Below are 18,252 nucleotides of genomic sequence, written 5' to 3'. Positions count from 1 at the left end.
CGAGTCAACCAGGGTGCCATGGCCTTTAGTAACCTCGTTTCTATGGCCGCACCCACACACCCTGTCCTGTAGGGGCTGGCACTGCACGCCAAGTGTGGTGCCATCAATCAGCGCTGTCACTCAGCGCTCACCGGGCCCCTCTAGGGCCGGTACTGCACATTGACATCCCACGATGTCGCATACTACTATACACTACACTACTATACACTACACTACTATACACTACTATACAGAACACTATACACTACACTATACACTACTATACACTACACTACTATACACTACACTACTATACACTACACTACTATACACTACACTATACACTACTATACACTACACTACTATACACTACACTATTATACACTACACTACTATACACTACACTATACACTACACTACTATACACTACACGATTATACACTACACTACTATACACTACACTATTATACACTACACTATTATACACTACACTACTATACACTACACTATACACTACACTACTATACACTACACTACTATACACTACACTACTATACACTACACTACTATACACTACACTATACACTACTATACACTACACTACTATACACTACACTATTATACACTACACTACTATACACTACACTATACACTACACTACTATACACTACACTATTATACACTACACTACTATACACTACACTACTATACACTACACTATACACTACACTACTATACACTACACTACTATACACTACACTACTATACACTACACTACTATACACTACACTACTATACACTACACTATACACTACACACTACACTACTATACACTACACTATTATACACTACACTACTATACACTACACTATACACTACACTACTATACACTACACTACTATACACTACACTACTATACACTACACTACTATACACTACACTACTATACACTACACTACTATACACTACACTACTATACACTACACTACTATACACTACACTATACACTACATTACTATACACTACTATGCACTACACTATACACTACTATACACTACACTACTATACACTAACCACTACTATACACTAACCACTACTATACACTACACTATACACCACTACTATACACTACTATACACTACACTACTATACACTACTATACACTACACTATACACCACTACTATACACTACACTATACACTACACTCTACACTACTATACACTACACTACTATACACTACACTACTATACACTACACTACTACACACTACATTATACACTACACTACTATACACTACACTACTATACACTGCACTACACACTACACTACTACACACTACACTATACACTACACTATACACTACACTATACACTACACTACTATACACTACACTATACACAACACTACTACTGCAGGGTCCTATTTTAAAATAAAATCGCCATCCCACAACTCCCCCCTCGGGCTCGGTTCGAGATCTGCCTCTGGTTTCTGATGGCCGTCTGGAACGCGCTCTCCCTCCATGCGATATGCTGAAGCGATTGCGACGCGATGCACTTTTGAAATGATAATCTAGACTGACACACTCGTTTATTTTAGAACGGCTGTTCGTGTTTAGTTCGAAGCGCCGGGCAGCTAAAATTTCAGCAAGTTGGCACAGTAGGAGGTACAGCTGATGGTGCATCTACCAGTCATTTCAGTCAGCCAACCCATGGCACCTGCTGGGTCTGTCCAGAGACCTCCTGCACCTAGCCTGGCACAGTAGGGGGTGCAGCTGGTGGTGCATCTACCAGTGGTCATGTCAGTCAGCCAACCCACGGCACCTGCTGGGTCTGTCCCGAGACCTCCTGCACCTAGCCTGGCACAGTAGGGAGTGCAACTGGTAGTGCATCTACCAGTGGTCATCTCAGTCAGCCAACCCATGGCACCTGCTGGGTCTGTCCCGAGACCACCTGCACCTAGCCTGGCACAGTAGGGGGTACAGCTTGTGGTGCATCTGCCGGTCATCTCAGTCAGCCAACCCATGGCACCAGCTGGGTCTGTCCCGAGACCTCCTGCACCTAGCCTGCCACAGTAGGGGGGTACAGCTGGTGGTGCATCTACCACTCATCTCAGTCAGCCAACCCATGGCACCTGCTGGGTCTGTCCCGAGACCTCCTCCTGCCAACAGCGAGCCTTCGACACCTCACGTGGTGGCCTCAAAGTGCACCTGGCCTGGCACAGACGCCGTGGTGACGTCACCGTCCTTTAGTGGCGAATGGCGGGGATTGGTAGTGGGGAGCGGTGGTGCAGCGGTTAGCGCTACGCTGCGCTACGAACCTGGCGACCCGAGTTCGATTCCCGCTCACGGCCACAAACATCAGTGACGATTTTCGGAACCGGTCCTGGGCCTCGCCTAGGTCGACTCAGCCTCAAAATTTGTACCTGGTGCGGTGTGTAAACATCGTCACTAGGGAGACAAAGGCGGTCGGGCGTGGTGCTGGCCACCCATCCCCTAGTGTGCCGTTCCGGCCTTCATAGGTGCTGCTCACTCACAGCACTTGCCCCAACAGTCTGTTACAGGCTACACGGGGGATCTTTGCGTATGAGTGTGTATGAGTGTGTGCGAGTGTGAGTGTGTGCGAGTGTGAGTGTTTGCGAGTGTGAGTGCGTGTGAGTGTGTGTGGGTGTTTGCGAGTGTGAGTGCGAGTGTGAGTGCGAGTGTGAGTGAGTGTTTGCGAGTGTGAGTGTGCGTGAGTGTGTGCGAGTGTGTGAGTGTGGGTGTTTGCGAGTGTGAGTGAGTGTGTGCGTGTGTGTGTGAGTGTTTGCGAGTGTTAATGAGTGTGAGTGAGTGTGTGTGAGTGAGTGTGAGTGTGTGAGTGTGAGTGAGTGTTTGCGAGTGTGAGTGAGTGTGAGTGAGTGTTTGCGAGTTTGGGTGAGTGTGGGTGAGTGTGGGTGAGTGAGTGTGAGTGAGTGTTTGCGAGTGTGGGTGAGTGTGGGTGAGTGTGGGTGAGTGAGTGAGTGAGTGTGAGCGAGTGTTTGGGAGTGTTTGCGAGTGTTTGGGAGTGTGAGTGAGTGTTTGCGAGTGTGAGTGAGTGTGAGGTGAGTGTGAGTGAGTGTGTGTGGGGAGCGGTAGTGTAGCGGTTAGCGCGCTGCGCTATGAACCTGGCGATCCGGGTTTGATTCCCGGTCACGGCCAACACCAGTGATGATTATCTGAACCGGTCCTGGGCCTCCCCTAGGTCGACTCAGCCTCAAATGAGTACCTCGTGCGGTGTGTAAACATCGCCGCAAGGGAGACAAAGGCGGTCGGGCGTGGTGCTGGCCACCCACCCCCTCGTGTACCGTTCCGGCCTTCATAGGTGCTCACTAACAGCACTTGCCCCTACAGTCTGTTAAGGCTATATGGGGGATCTTTGTCTTTGTTTTGTGAGTGTGGGTGAGTGTGGGTGAGTGTGAGTGAGTGAGTCAGTGTGAGTGAGTGTGAGTGAGTGTGAGTGTTTGCGAGTGTGTGAGTGAGTGTGAGTGTGTAGTGAGTGTGAGTGTGTAGTGAGTGTGTGTGAGTGAGTGTTTGCGTGTGTGAGTGAGTGTTTGCGTGTGTGTATGAGTGTTTGCGAGTGTGAGTGAGTATGAGTGTTTGCGAGTGTGAGTGAGTGTGAGTGAGTGTGTGGGTGAGTGAGTGTGAGTGAGTGTGAGTGAGTGTGTGGGTGAGTGAGTGAGTGTGAGTGAGTATGAGTGTTTGCGTGTGTGAGTGAGTGTTTGCGTGTGTGAGTGAGTGTTTGCGAGTGTGAGTGAGTGAGTGAGTGTGTGGGTGAGTGAGTGAGTGTGAGTGAGTATGAGTGTGTGTAGTGTGTATGAGTGTTTGCGAGTGTGAGTGAGTGTGAGTGAGTGTGTGGGTGAGTGAGTGTGAGTGAGTGTGAGTGAGTGTGTGGGTGAGTGAGTGAGTGTGAGTGAGTATGAGTGTTTGCGTGTGTGAGTGAGTGTTTGCGAGTGTGAGTGTGAGTGAGTGAGTGAGTGTGTGGGTGAGTGAGTGAGTGTGAGTGAGTATGAGTGTGTGTAGTGTGTATGAGTGTTTGCGAGTGTGAGTGAGTGTGAGTGAGTGTGTGGGTGAGTGAGTGTGAGTGAGTGTGAGTGAGTGTGTGGGTGAGTGAGTGAGTGTGAGTGAGTATGAGTGTTTGCGTGTGTAAGTGAGTGTTTGCGTGTGTGAGTGAGTGTTTGCGAGTGTGAGTGTGAGTGAGTGTGTGGGTGAGTGAGTGAGTGTGAGTGAGTGATTGTGAGTGAGTGTGAGTGAGTGTGAGTGTGTGTAGTGAGTATGAGTGTTTGCGTGTGTGAGTGAGTGTGTGGGTGAGTGAGTGAGTGTGAGTGAGTGTGTGGGTGAGTGAGTGTGAGTGAGTATGAGTGTTTGCGAGTGTGAGTGAGTGTGAGTGAGTGAGTGTGTGGGTGAGTGAGTGAGTGTGAGTGAGTGTGAGTGAGTGTGTGGGTGAGTGAGTGAGTGTGAGTGTTAGTGTGTATGAGTGTGAGTGAGTGTGTGGGTGAGTGAGTGAGTGTGAGTGAGTGTGAGTGTGTGTGAGTGAGTGTGAGTGAGTGTGTGTAGTGTGTATGAGTGTGAGTGAGTGTGAGTGAGTGTGAGTGAGTGAGTGTGAGTGAGTGTGTGGGTGAGTGAGTGTGAGTGAGTATGAGTGTTTGCGAGTGTGCGCGGTTTCTGTCACACGAACAGACCGCGACCTCTGGAGTATTCCCGCAAGACGAGAGAGCCCCGTTACTGCTTCGTGGGTCTCGCCCTTGAAGAGGCGCTCGCAAACACCGGGCACGTGTCCCCTGCCCCACCAGTCCTCGGCCCCTTGCCACACGGGGGATGGGCAGCGGGTGGGCAGCAGCGAGAGGGGGGGGGGAGTCTTTGGTTCTCGGTGCTGAGTTGGGTTGCTGCAGTGGCCCCCCCCGCCCCTCCATCCCCCCCCTCCCCTCCATCCCCCCCGCCCCTCCATCCCCCCCTCTCCTCCATCCCCTCCGCCCCTCCACCCCCCTCCGCCTTCCACTCCGCCTCCCAATAAACTCGATTAGAGCACGAGCGATGGATATGTACCCGAGCTCTCGCTCCTTCGCTTTATTTTTAGACGAAGGTGGGGGGAGGGAAGGAGGGGGAGGTGGGGGGGAGGTGGGGGGGGAGGGGCGTTGGGCAGTGAAGGTGGGGAGGCCCCCCCCGCCCCCCCCAAAAAATGTTTCAATTCCACAACAACAAAAAACTGCGGTCCCAATCTCGTTGATTAAAACGAATGTAGCGGAATGCACGGACGAGCGAGTCTGGCTGGCCAGGGTCCACGTGAGCATGGAGCCGTGGCTGTGTGTCGTGGTGGTGGTTGTGCTGGTCGTGTTGCTGCCACTGCCGTGGTGGTTGTGGTGGTTGTGGTTGTGGTGGTTGTTGTGGTTGTGTCGCGGTAGGCGGTCGCACCGGCCGTGAAGTGCCAGAGGTCGCTGCCGGTTCGATTCGGGGATCAAGCATCTTGCAGTGGAAGCCCCAACGCGGCAGGACCCTCCTGAACAATAACCCTTCGACTCCTCGTGCCTTTGCTGGATACACAACGCAAATTACCGAGATTGTTATTCTCTCTTTCTCTCTCTCAAGAGGATCACAATGCCTCGCCTGGTGTGCATGAGGTCGTGGGTTCGACCCTGACGCCTGTACGTGCTGTTATGAATAATACTGTACTGTAATAACAGCAACAGCAACACGAATATAACCAAGGCACCATCACTAAATCTCAAGCCTCCTTTTCAGGAGAGTGTTGCTACATTGGGGTGCCACGGTGGCTAGGAGATGTTAACTACCTCGCCTGGTATAAAGGAGGTCGTGGGTTCGATCACGACCCTGACGCCTGTTGTATATTTGGAGTTTGCGTCTCTCTTTCTCTCTCATCATCATCACGGTGGCTAGGAGACGTTAACTACCTCGCCTGGTATAAAGGAGGTCGTGGGTTCGATCCCGACCCTGACGGAGTCTGCGTGTCTCTCCCCGAGGTCGCGTGGATTTTTCTCCGGGTCCTCGTGTTTCCCCCTCCACATTTTGAAACAACATCACGCGTTTAGATTATTTGGCTGCTGCGAAAAACGTCCACACGATAAGCCACTTCGTAGAGCTATCATTTGTGGTAGCCAGGTCGCTACTATATGAAAAAGCGCTACGTAGGATAGCCTTATCTGGTAAAATAAAAACAAAGTTCAGTTTAGACTGTCTGAGCACTGAACCAGTAGTACTACCACTGGGATCCTGTGTTCAAACTAAATTATTTAAACTAAACTACATTTGAGTGTAGTTCATGGGTTTCAACCACGCGACATCCAACCGGTTTCTCAGCTATGCTGAATGTGCTGTTTGTAGACTCGGGGTCATCACTAAACCGCCTTGCAAGTCAAAAAATCTACCTTATTTGTATCACTTTGAAAGCCCGGCGTTCCGTTTGTCCATCAACTAAATGATACGAGCCTATCAGAAGGCCATTATCGAAAAGTTATGGAAAGTGGACCCCCCCCCCCTCGGCCCAGATGTGGGGGTAGAAAGTTGACCCGACAGGGTTCCAAAAATTGTCGACCACCCCCTAAAATGATTTCAACACCCCCCCCCCCCCCCAAATAAGAAATGTGTTTGGTAGGCACCCTACATACTGGTGCTGGCTGGCCCACCCCCTCGTGTGCCACAATGCCGACCTTCATAGGTGCTACTCGCTAACAGCACTTGCCCCAACAGTCTGTTAAGGCTATATGGGTCTTTGTTTTTGGCAGTGAACATGGGCTGCAGGGATGAATAACTTTCACCACGAGTCGTACGACATTTACAATCGTACCATTGCTTAGACACGCACATGTCTACGACGGTATGCCTACTATAATCACCCAGGAATGTCTGTCCTTCACACTCGTGACGTCACTCCACATCGACCAGCCCCCCTAATTAATATTCATGAGCAGGTGACGTCACTCCACATCGAACAGCCCCCCCTCATTAATGATCATGAGCAGGTGACGTCCTCCAAATGGACACCCCCCCTCCTTTCATAATAATTAGCGGGTGACGTCACTCCACATGGGGGGGGGGGGGGCGAGGCGCCTCCTCCCCCCTCCTCGGCGTCAACTCACAACCCTCACTGCAAAGGCAGAACATTCACGTCACGCGGTCTCCGTCACGCTACTGAGACATCAAAGTAAAAAGGACGTCATGATGAACAAGGGATTATAACCTTTAAATGAAATAGCTCTGTGTCACCGCGCCCTTACAAATTGCACACGCATTGATGCAGTGAATACCACGTCGCGCTCTGCTCTTCGCTTGCAAGTTTCAGATTTACTGCGAGACACCCGTCCTTGGAGCGGCAAAAGTCTAGATATAAATGTGTACATGTGTAGTGGTGATACGCGCTGGGGTAGGGATCGTGTGCCAGCGCGTAGTGATTGGCTGTGTGTGTTGGTGACGCGCGCTGACGGTGAAGGATCAGGGGTCAGCGCGGGGTCGGGGGTTATGAGGCAGTGATTGGCTGGGTATCAGTGACGCGCGCTGACAGCGATGGGATCCTGGGGCAAGCGCGCGGGGATTGGTCAACTAAGGGGGATGCTCACGTCGAGGTCCGCATACGCTCCGTCTCCCGTGAGCGGGGACTATATAAGGTGGTGCGCACAGGCGCACGGGGAGCGAGTGACCAGCGAAGACTGAAGACGGAGGAGGAAGAGATAGGGCCCTGCGGTACCTAGTCCCGCTGTCCTGTAGGGGCCGGGGCTCTGTGTGACCCAGAGGCGGAACCCTGGGACCCGGGGCCGAGCGTCCGTGAGAGGGCCGGCCCTTGGGACTCGGAGGTTGTGGCCCATGCCCAAGCTGGGGTGGGCCTGTAGGTTCCACGGACGTTACGGGGCGGAGTGCAGTGTGAGCCATAGTAACTGCACGTGTCAAGTGAAGTGTGTGTAGTCAGAGGAATAGTGACCACACGTGTCAAGTGAAGTGTGTGTAGTCAGAGGAATAGTGACCACACGTGTCAAGTGAAGTGTGTGTAGTCAGAGGCATAGTGACCACACGTGTCAAGTGAAGTGTGTGTAGTCAGAGGCATAGTAACTACACGTGTCAAGTGAAGTGTGTGTAGTCAGAGGCATAGTAACTGCACGTGTCAAGTGAAGTGTGTGTAGTCAGAGGAATAGTGACCACACGTGTCAAGTGAAGTGTGTGTAGTCAGAGGAATAGTGACCACACGTGTCAAGTGAAGTGTGTGTAGTCAGAGGCATAGTGACCACACGTGTCAAGTGAAGTGTGTGTAGTCAGAGGCATAGTAACTACACGTGTCAAGTGAAGTGTGTGTAGTCAGAGGCATAGTGACCACACGTGTCAAGTGAAGTGTGTGTAGTCAGAGGCATAGTAACTACACGTGTCAAGTGAAGTGTGTGTAGTCAGAGGCATAGTAACTGCACGTGTCAAGTGAAGTGTGTGTAGTCAGAGGAATAGTGACCACACGTTGTATCGTGACAAGTCAAGGTTTAATAAAAAGTGTGCTACCCGTCAAGTGGTTTCCTGCCGTCATTCCAATACTTCATATGTATGTGACTACATCAATATATATAATTGCATTATTATTCGTGTTTTTGTTGTTGCTGTGACCCGGGCGTCTGACCCTCGTGGTTACAATCTGATGGAGCTGCCTGGAACAAACATCGCGGCTCGTGATGTCGACGCGATGTCCCCTGGATGTCATTCCAAACTAAACAATTTAACGTTTTTTTAGATTTGAAGTTTTCGTGATTGCAGGGATCCATACTCTTTGCTTTTTTCGGTAAAGTCACGTAGGTAAAAAAGTAAAATAAATTAAAATTATTAAACAACTAAATTAAATCACGACGTTTCGGAAGCAACACAAGCATCCGTCATCAGGTGTGACCGCTCCAGAAAAATTAGTTGTTTTCATTTTTTATGTATTTTATTTTTTACCTACGTGACTTTACCGAAAAAAACAAAGAGTAACTTTGTATTTATTTTACCAGGTAAGGCCCCACTGAGCTGTGTGTCTCTCTTTCGGAAGTGACCTGGACATCACAAATGATAGCTCAACGAAGTGGCTTATCATCATCACGTGAGCATCTATAGCGGCCGAATACTCTAAACGCGGGACGTTGATTATAAATGTGGAGGTAAAAACTGGGGGACCCGGAGGAAAATCTACCACAGGGAGAGAGACACGCAAACTCAAAATATACAGCAGGCATCGTCAGAGTCGGGATCAAACCCACGACCTCCTGTATACCAGGCGAGGTCGTGAACATTTCTGGCCGCTGCGGTGCCCACCTCACCGGGTGAGCGGGACGAATCATGATTAATCGGCGCACCGATAGGCGCTCGCGCACCACGTGACAATGTAATTGATTTGGCTGCGTCGGGTGGAGGAGGGTTTTACGACACAAGCTTGGCCAGATCACTGCACAGACTAACCCAGATGTCAACGACGAACCGTGACTAACGAGGCTGTTACGTTGATGTTAGTGATGATGGTCGTGGTGGTGGTGGTGGTGGCGATGAGGATCACTCTCGTCATCATCCTTCTGCTGGACGTGATGATGGTGACGATGATGACGACGATGACGATGTTAACTTCTCGCCATGGTGTCAGGTTCGGGATCGAAGCCACGACCGCCTGCATACCAGGCGATGTAGTTAACATCTCCCAGCCCCCGTGGCGCCCTCACAGAGACTCGTAGAGATACATAGAGACTGGGTGAAAAGTGGGCAGGGTTTTGCGCAATCCTAGGCAGCTGGCTTTAAAAAAACACGTGGGGCCGTCCATCAATGACGTCACGCACTTGGGGGGGGGGGGGGGTCAGACATTTGTGACGATGTGTGACGAAGGGGGGGTTTGAGAAATGTGATGTCACATAAAAATGCGCAACTTTAAATAAATATAGAAAACACGTTCTACTTAATTAAATATACTTTTTGATAAATGGTTTCTCCTACAATATCAGAGTGCAGCGCCACATTAAATACGCACTCCGATGACAATAGTTTAAAGCGATTTGAAGCATGTGTTTTTTTTTGGGGGGGGGGGGGGGCAGAGCTTTGTGACGTCATATTTGGCGGGGAGGGGGGGGGTCAAAAATCGTCCAAAATCGCGTGACGTCATTTATGGACGGCCCCCGTGACAAATGAATGGTCGAACAACAATCGTAATAATGATCTCATTTGTATCGACAAAATTACAATTGTTGTTGTTGTTGTTGTGTCCGGTGGGTCGCGCCTGCAGGTATCACGACACCAAGGACATCACCAGCAACTTCCTGGGAGCCATGTGGCTCATCTCCATCACGTTCCTCTCCGTGGGCTACGGTGACATGGTCCCGCACACGTACTGCGGCCGCGGGGTCTGCCTCCTCACCGGCATCATGGTGAGCTCCAAAGACAAAGATCCCCCATGTAGCCTTGCGGACCTGTTGGGGCAAGTGCTGTTAGCGAGCACCGATGAAGGTCGGCACGGCACACGAGGGGGTGGGTGGCCAGCGCCACGCCCGGTGTTTACACACCGCATCGGGTACTCGTTTGAGGCTGAGTCGACCTAGGGGAGGTCCAGGACCGGTTCAGATAATGGTCACCGGTGTTGTTGGCCGTGAGCCGGCATCGAACGCGAGTCGCCGGGTTCGTAGCACCGCTCCCCGCACACAAACACACACACACGGGCACAATCACAGAGAGACAAGGATTCTTCCGTATCGCCTTGTAACAGACTGTTTAAGTTTGTTTAGCTTAAGCGGGGTGGGAACTCAAGGGACCGCGGATGAGTCTCATTTGCAAGAGTGACCTTCTTGGGCATTAATCCGCTGCCAGTAGGAGGGCGATGGTTGTTACTGTGTGTGCGTGTGTCTGTGTGTGTGCGTGTGTCTGTGTGTGTGTGTCTGTGTGTGTCTGCATGTGTGCCTGTGTCTGTGTGTGTGCACGGTGCGTAAACATCGCCACTAAGGAGTGTACCGTGCCGGCCTTCATAGGTGCTCGCTAACAGCACTTACCCCAACAGTCTGTTAAGGCTATACGGGGGATTTTGTCATTGTGTTTGTGTGTGGTTCCGTGTGTGGGTCTGTGTTTGGGTCTGTGTGTGTGTCTGTGTGTGTGTCTGTGTGTGTGTCTGTGTGTGGGTCTGTGTGTGGGTCTGTGTGTGGGTCTGTGCCTGTGTCTGTGTGTGTGTCTGTGTGTGGGTCTGTGTGTGGGTCTATGCGCGATCCTCCTTGAGTTAATTTTCGAATTTGGCTAAATTCTGAGCATGACGCCGTCACGACTGTGGCACCGCTCTTGCGAATGACGTCGCGGGATCTTACATGTCCCACTGCGAGCGAATCAGAGGGCGTGTGGCAAGATGTTACGTATACAGGAGGTCGCGGGTTCGATCCCGAACTTGGCGCCTGCTGTATATTTGGAGGTTGCATGTCCACTCTCTCTCTCTCTCTCCCCCCGTGGTCGCGTGAGTTTTTAATCTTCAGGGTCCTCCACTTATTTTCCCCTCCACGTTTAGAATCAACATCACCCGTTTAGAGTACATGGCCGTTGTGCGTTTTTCCTCATGATGACGACGACGACGATGACGACGATGACGACACACCGGTGTGTTTGAGAGTAAAATGTGATTTGTAAATGCTGCGGGTCTACTCTGCAGCACACCGGTGTGCTGCACTAGTAAAGAATTGCGACGTTTTGCTTGACGTGACAACCCTCCTCGCGACTTGGCCGTGTCGGGTGGCCGCAGGTTTAGCGACGCTTTGTTTTGTTCGTGCGATGTAAGACGACAAAACAACTTCTCGCCGATTCCTGTTCAGTTGGCTCTTAATTAGGATGCTCTGGTCGTGTGCTTATTATGCGATTTTATAAAAATAATACTCTAAGTTCATTATAATGTTACGTCGTGTTTTAATGCGTCATTCTTATCGTCCCTTTACATTGCGTCAGCCGCTTTTAGTTTACCCCCCCCCCCCCCGTGAATAACTTGGCGTTGCATTCTCTGCGACGCGAAGTTTCATTTGTCGTCATCTCTGTCCACGGGGTCTCTCTCTGGGTTTACCGTGTGCGGCCTGCAAGGCTTGTTTTTGTCTTTCTCGCGTCGCACGTGAACGGGCTTTGACCTCTGGGCGTTAATGACGACGGCTATAATGGGGAGGGGGGGGGGCGTGCAGGGAAGGGAGGCATTGGGAACACGAACACAGCGCGCGCACGCGGTGCACGCGGTGCACGCGACATCACAACAACAAGAACTACCACAGGCCACAGACGCGCTGCGCGCTTCATCGGTGGCGAAGTTAAATTTCGATGTAAAGCTTCCTTCGTGACTGCAGGGATTCATCTTCTTGGTTCTTTCGGTGAAGTCACGTAGAAGGGAAATAATAAAATAATACAAATAAAACATAATAAAATAATTCTCACGACGTTTCGGCCACAACGCAAGCAGCCGTCCTCAGGTGAAGAACAGGTCTGTCGGAAAGACAGCGTCTGAATGAGACGCGCCATTCAGACGCTGTCTTTCCGACAGACCTGTTCCTGTTCTTCACCTGAGAACGGCTGCTTGCGTTGTGGCCGAAACGTCGTGAGAATTACTTTATTATGTTTTATTTGTATTATTTGATAATTTCCCTTCTACGTGACTTTACCGAAAGAACCAAGAAGGTGGCGAAATTGTGTCGGAGAGGAACGCATTGAAACGCGCAGTGCGGGTTGTGCGTTGCGACGTGCCGTATTTGCGCGCGTTTTTATTTTTCATTTTAAAATGTGCCCGTTAATGCCTGTCTGTGCTGTTTGAAACACCTCTGTGCATGTGTCGTGAACTCGTTAGTGTGTTAGTGTTGTGCGCTTCTGTGTTAGTGTGTGCACGTGTGTGCACGTGTGTGTTTGTTAGTGTGTGCATGTGTGTGTTCTTGTGTCGTGAACTCGGTGTGTTAGTGTTGTGTGTGTCCGTGTTAGTATGTGCGCGTCTGTGTTAGTGTGTGCACGTGTGTGTGTGTGTTTGTTAGTGTGTGCATGTGTGTGTTCATGTGTCGTGAACTCGGTGTGTTAGTGTTGTGTGCGTCTGTGTTAGTGTGTGCACGTGTGTGTGTGTGTTTGTTAGTGTGTGCATGTGTGTGTTCATGTGTCGTGAACTCGGTGTGTTAGTGTTGTGTGCGTCTGTGTTAGTGTGTGCACGTGTGTGTGTGCGCATGTGTGTGCATGTGCGTGTGTGCATGTTAGTGTGTGCTCGACGTTAGTAGTTGTGTGTGTGCATGTGTTGTGAATCTGTTAGTGTGTTAGTGCTGTGTGCCTCTGTGCTAGTGTGTCCATGCGTGTGTGTGTTAGTGTGTGCGTGTGTGTGTTGGTGTGTACATGTGTGTGTGTGCATGTGTTATGAACTCATTAGTGTGTGCATGTGTTCGTGTGCACGTGTGTGTGTGTGCATGTGTTATGAACTCATTAGTGTGTGCATGTGTTCGTGTAAGCGTGCATCTGAGTGCATCTGTGTCTGCTTCCTTGCTGTTGCGGGACGGCAACGCTGTGGTGGATGTGAGAAATGCCATTTGGGGGAAGGCCAATTCCAAAATTGGCTATACCCTTTCATGGCACTTGTAGCCACCACAGCGGCCAAACGGGGGGGCACCATCAATTATTTACCACGAAACCACGTGAAAATATAGAACACAGCTTGTGCTGGAGGCCCCGCGGGGACAGGCATCTATGACGTCTCCTGGCTAAACCCCATTTGGTGGAGCCAGGAGGCTGAATCCTTATCCTCGGGTTCCTCCAGAAACAGCAAACAGCCATTGTGGGTGGCCACGTGGAATGTTCGAACGCTCACTGTGGAGGAGAGGCTGCCACTCCTCTGTCGGGAACTGGACCGGTACCGCCTGGATCTCTGCAGTATTCAGGAGGCCAAGAGGACCTGCTCTGGCTCCTGCCACCATGAGGGGTGGATAGTCCTCGACTCGGGGCAGGATACTTACAACCAACAGGGAGTGGGAACAAAAGAATGAAGGGGGCGCAGTAGCGTGGTGGTGAAGTGTGGGAACCTGTAAGCCCCAGGCTACTGTGGTCTTGCCTTCCCATCAACCAGAGGCGAGGAGTGGTGGTCGTGGTTACTTATGCCCCCACCGAAAATGAACATCAGTGGAGGAATGCAGGCAAGGTCAATGAGTCAGATGCCTTCTATGACCTGTCACAGGTGCTAGCTAAAGTGGCCCCTCAGGATAGAGTTATTCTGTTGGGTGACTTTAATGCTCAATTGCGTCATGATGGTGCCACCTGGTCTGGAGTGATCAGAAGGTATGGCCCAGATCAGCTCATTAACAGCGGTAGGAGGCTGCTCGACTTTTGTGCAGCCCATGGGCGTGTAATTACCAACACGCTGTTTCGGCATCGGGGGCATCCACACAACATCATGGATGATGATGATGATCTGGTGATTGCTGTTCACTCAGAGGAGAAGTTGGAAGCGCTACTGCTGAATCTGGAGCATGCCACTAAGAGGTGGGGCCTTACCATCAGCCCCATCAAAATGAAGCACCTGCCTGGGTATTTTGTGCCATCAGACAATCTACCCCCACAACTCCCAATTGGTGATGGGGCAGTTGTGGAGAGAGTGGAGAGTTTTCCATACCTATGCAGTGTGCCGATGACCGGCTCCGGTTTAACAGCAGAGGTCTCACTCCGAATCAGTCGAGTGGCATTATCTTTTAATCGGCTACGTAACGCTGTGTGGAAGCTACCTGGTCTTTTTGACTATGGTCATGCCCTACCTTCTCTATGCTTGCGAAACATAGAGACCCTCTTAATGGAACATCTTCACTGGTTAGAAACATTTAGGCTGGCCTGCCTGTGATCCAGTCTGGGTTTAGCCAGGCTGGATTGTTTGAGGAGCGGCCAAATCCTTGAAACATCAAGACAAAATCCCATCGGTGAGCTCTTCTGGCAGGCAAGGCTGCATTGGCTGGGTCAAGTAGCCCGCATGCCCAGCCACCGCATGCATAAACAGCTTTTTTATATTCTTTGGGTCTTTCGGTAAAGTCACGTAGATAGGTTCAAAGAAAATAACAAAAAACTACGACGTTTCGATCGCAGCGGATGACGAAACGTCGTAGTTTTTTTTGTTATTTTCTTTGAACCTATCTACGTGACTTTACTGAAAGACCCAAATAATATTAATTCCTGTAGTCACGAAAGCTTTAAGTTGAAATTTAAACAGCTTTTGTTCGACAGAATAGCGGGGGCTAAATGGGCATGGCACGGGCTAGAGAGGAGATGGAGTGATGTGGTACAGGAGGACGTGGAGCTGAGTGGACTTGCCGATGACTGGTTCCAACGGTGTCAAGATCGGCCTCTGTGGAGGAGGCTCGTGAAGGACGCTATTGGGCAGTTGGAGGCAGTCGCCCTCCAACAACAAAGGAGGGCGGAGGAGCGACGCTCACAACAACGAGCGGAGCGCCGGGTGGCTAAAACACAACGAGTTGGCACAGTAGAGGGCACAGGTGGTGCATCGGCCAGTCGTCTCAGTCAGTCGACCAATGGGACTTGGGTCTGTCCCGTGACCTCCTGCCAGCGGGCTTTCGACACTTCACGTGGCCTCAACGTGCACCTAGCCTGGCACAAGCGCCATGGTGACGTCACCGCCACTTAGTGGCGAATGGCGGTTGTTGTGTGTGTGCGTGTATCTGTGTTTTTAGTGTGTGCATGTGTTAGTGTGTCCATGTGTGTTCTAGTGCGTGCGTTTGTGTGTATTCATGTGTATTCATGTGTGCGTGTGTGTGCACATGCGTGTGCGTGCCTCTGTCTGCATGGGCATGTGCACCAGTGTTCACAGGTGTGTGTGTGCCCATTGTCTATAGGTGTTGTGCAATGTTTTTGTGTGCGTGAGCAACTTTAGTCGAGTGTGTGCGCGCTATGTGAGTGTGCGCGCTATGTGAGTGTGTGTGTGCGCTATGTGTGTGTGTCCGCGTGTGCGCTATGTGAGTGTGCGCTATGTGTGTGTGTCCGCGTGTGCGCTATGTGTGTGTGTGTGCGCTATGTGTGTGTGTCCGCGTGTGTGCTATGTGTGTGTGTCCGTGCGCGCTATGTGAGTGTGTGTGCGCGCTATGTGAGTGTGTGTGTGCGCTATGTGTGTGTGTCCGCGTGTGTGCTATGCGAGTGTGCGCGCTATGTGTGTGTGTCCGCGTGTGCGCTATGTGTGTGTGTGTGTGCGCTATGTGTGTGTATGCGCGCTATGTGTGTGTGTCCGCGTGTGCGCTATGTGTGTGTGTGTGCGCTATGTGTGTGTGTGTGCGCTATGTGTGTGTGTGTGTGCTATGTGTGTGTGTGCGCTATGTGTGTGTGTGTGTGCGCGCTATGTGTGTGTGTCCGCGTGTGCGCTATGCAAGTGTGCGTGCTATGTGAGTGTGTGTGTGTGCGCTATGTGTGTGTGTCCGCGTGTGCGCTATGTGAGTGTGTGCGCTATGTGTGTGCGCTATGTGTGAGTGTGTCCGCGTGTGCGCTATGTGAGTGTGTGTGTGTGCGCTATGTGTGTGTGTGTGTGTGCGCTGTGTGTGTGTGTCCGCGTGTGCGCTATGCGAGTGTGCGCGCTATGTGAGTGTGTGTGCGCTATGTGTGTGTGTGCGCTATGTGCGTGTGTGTGTGTGTGCGCTATGTGTGTGTGCGCGCTATGTGTGTGTCCGCGTGTGCGCTTTGTGTGTGTGTGTGTGCGCTATGTGTGTGTGTGTGTGCGCTATGTGTGTGTGTGTGCGCGCTATGTGTGTGTGTGCGCGCTATGTGAGTGTGTGCATGTGCGCTATGTGTGTGTGTGTGTGCGCTATGTGAGTGTGTCCGCGTGTGCGCTATGTGAGTATGTGTGTGTGTGCTATGTGTGTGTGTCCGCGTGTGCGCTATGTGAGTGTGTGTGCGCTATGTGTGTGTGTGTGCGCTATGTGTGTGTGTGTGCGCTATGTGTGTATGTGTCCGCGTGTGCGCTATGTGAGTGTGCGCGCTATGTGTGTGTGTGCGCGCTATGTGTGTGTGTGTGTCCGCGTGTGCGCTATGCGAGTGTGTGTGTGCGCTATGTGAGTGTGTGCGTGTGCGCTATGCGAGTGTGTGTGTGTGCGCTATGTGAGTGTGTGCGTGTGCGCTATGTGAGTGTGTGCGCTATGTGAGTGTGTGTGTGTGCGCTATGCGAGTGTGTGTGTGTGCGCTATGTTTGTGTGTCCGCGTGTGCGCTATGCGAGTGTGTGCGCTATGTGTGTGTGTGTGTGTCTGCGTGTGCGCTATGCGAGTGTGTGCGCTATGTGTGTGTGTGTCCGCGTGTGCGCTATGCGAGTGTGCGCGCTATGTGTGTGTCCGCGTGTGCGCTATGCGAGTGTGTGCGCTATGTGTGTGTGTGTGTGTCCGCGTGTGCGCTATGCGAGTGTGTGCGCTATGTGTGTGTGTGTCCGCGTGTGCGCTATGCGAGTGTGCGCGCTATGTGTGTGTGTGTCCGCGTGCGCGCTATGCGAGTGTGCGCGCTATGTGTGTGTGTGTCCGCGTGTGCGCTATGCGAGTGTGTGCGCTATGTGTGTGTGTGTCCGCGTGTGCGCTATGCGAGTGTGCGCGCTATGTGTGTGTGTGTCCGCGTGTGCGCTATGCGAGTGTGTGCGCTATGTGTGTGTGTGTGTCCGCGTGTGCGCTATGCGAGTGTGTGCGCTATGTGTGTGTGTGTCCGCGTGTGCGCTATGCGAGTGTGCGCGCTATGTGTGTGTGTGTCCGCGTGCGCGCTATGCGAGTGTGCGCGCTATGTGTGTGTGTCCGCGTGTGCGTTATGCGAGTGTATGCGCTATGTGTGTGTGTGTGTCCGCGTGTGCGCTATGCGAGTGTGCGCGCTATGTGTGTGTGTGTCCGCGTGCGCGCTATGTGAGTGTGCGCGCTATGTGTGTGTGTGTCCGCGTGCGCGCTATGTGAGTGTGCGCACTATGTGTGTGTGTCTGCGTGCGCGCTATGCGAGTGTGCGCGCTATGTGTGTGTGTGTCCGCGTGTGCGCTCTGCGAGTGTGTGCGCTATGTGTGTGTGTGTCCGCGTGTGCGCTATGCGAGTGTGTGCGCTATGTGTGTGTGTGTCCGCGTGTGCGCTATGCGAGTGTGCGCGCTATGTGTGTGTGTCCGCATGCGCGCTCTGCGAGTGTGTGCGCTATGTGTGTGTGTGTCCGCGTGTTTGCTATGCGAGTGTGCGCGCTATGTGTGTGTGTGTCCGCGTGTGCGCTATGTGAGTGTGCGCGCTATGTGTGTGTGTGTCCGCGTGTGCGCTATGCGAGTGTGCGCGCTATGTGTGTGTGTGTCCG

At 51.6% G+C, this 18,252-nt stretch overlaps 1 protein-coding gene across 1 annotated transcript in view; it reads left to right on the top strand.

Moving 5' to 3' along the window:
• The window catches only part of KCNN3 (potassium calcium-activated channel subfamily N member 3), a 124,494-nt gene that overhangs the window by 70,606 nt on the left and 35,636 nt on the right, over window positions 1–18,252 (top strand). The window contains exon 4 of the mRNA XM_078879346.1: window positions 10,222–10,363. Coding sequence (XP_078735472.1) covers window positions 10,222–10,363 — 142 coding nt within the window. The remainder of the gene's footprint in view (window positions 1–10,221; window positions 10,364–18,252) is intronic.

Source organism: Lampetra fluviatilis, chromosome 53 (genome assembly GCF_964198595.1).
Source record: "Lampetra fluviatilis chromosome 53, kcLamFluv1.1, whole genome shotgun sequence".
NCBI lineage: Eukaryota > Metazoa > Chordata > Hyperoartia > Petromyzontiformes > Petromyzontidae > Lampetra > Lampetra fluviatilis.
The sequence above is the reverse complement of the archived record's forward strand: the minus strand, read 5'-3'. Positions and strand labels throughout refer to the sequence as shown.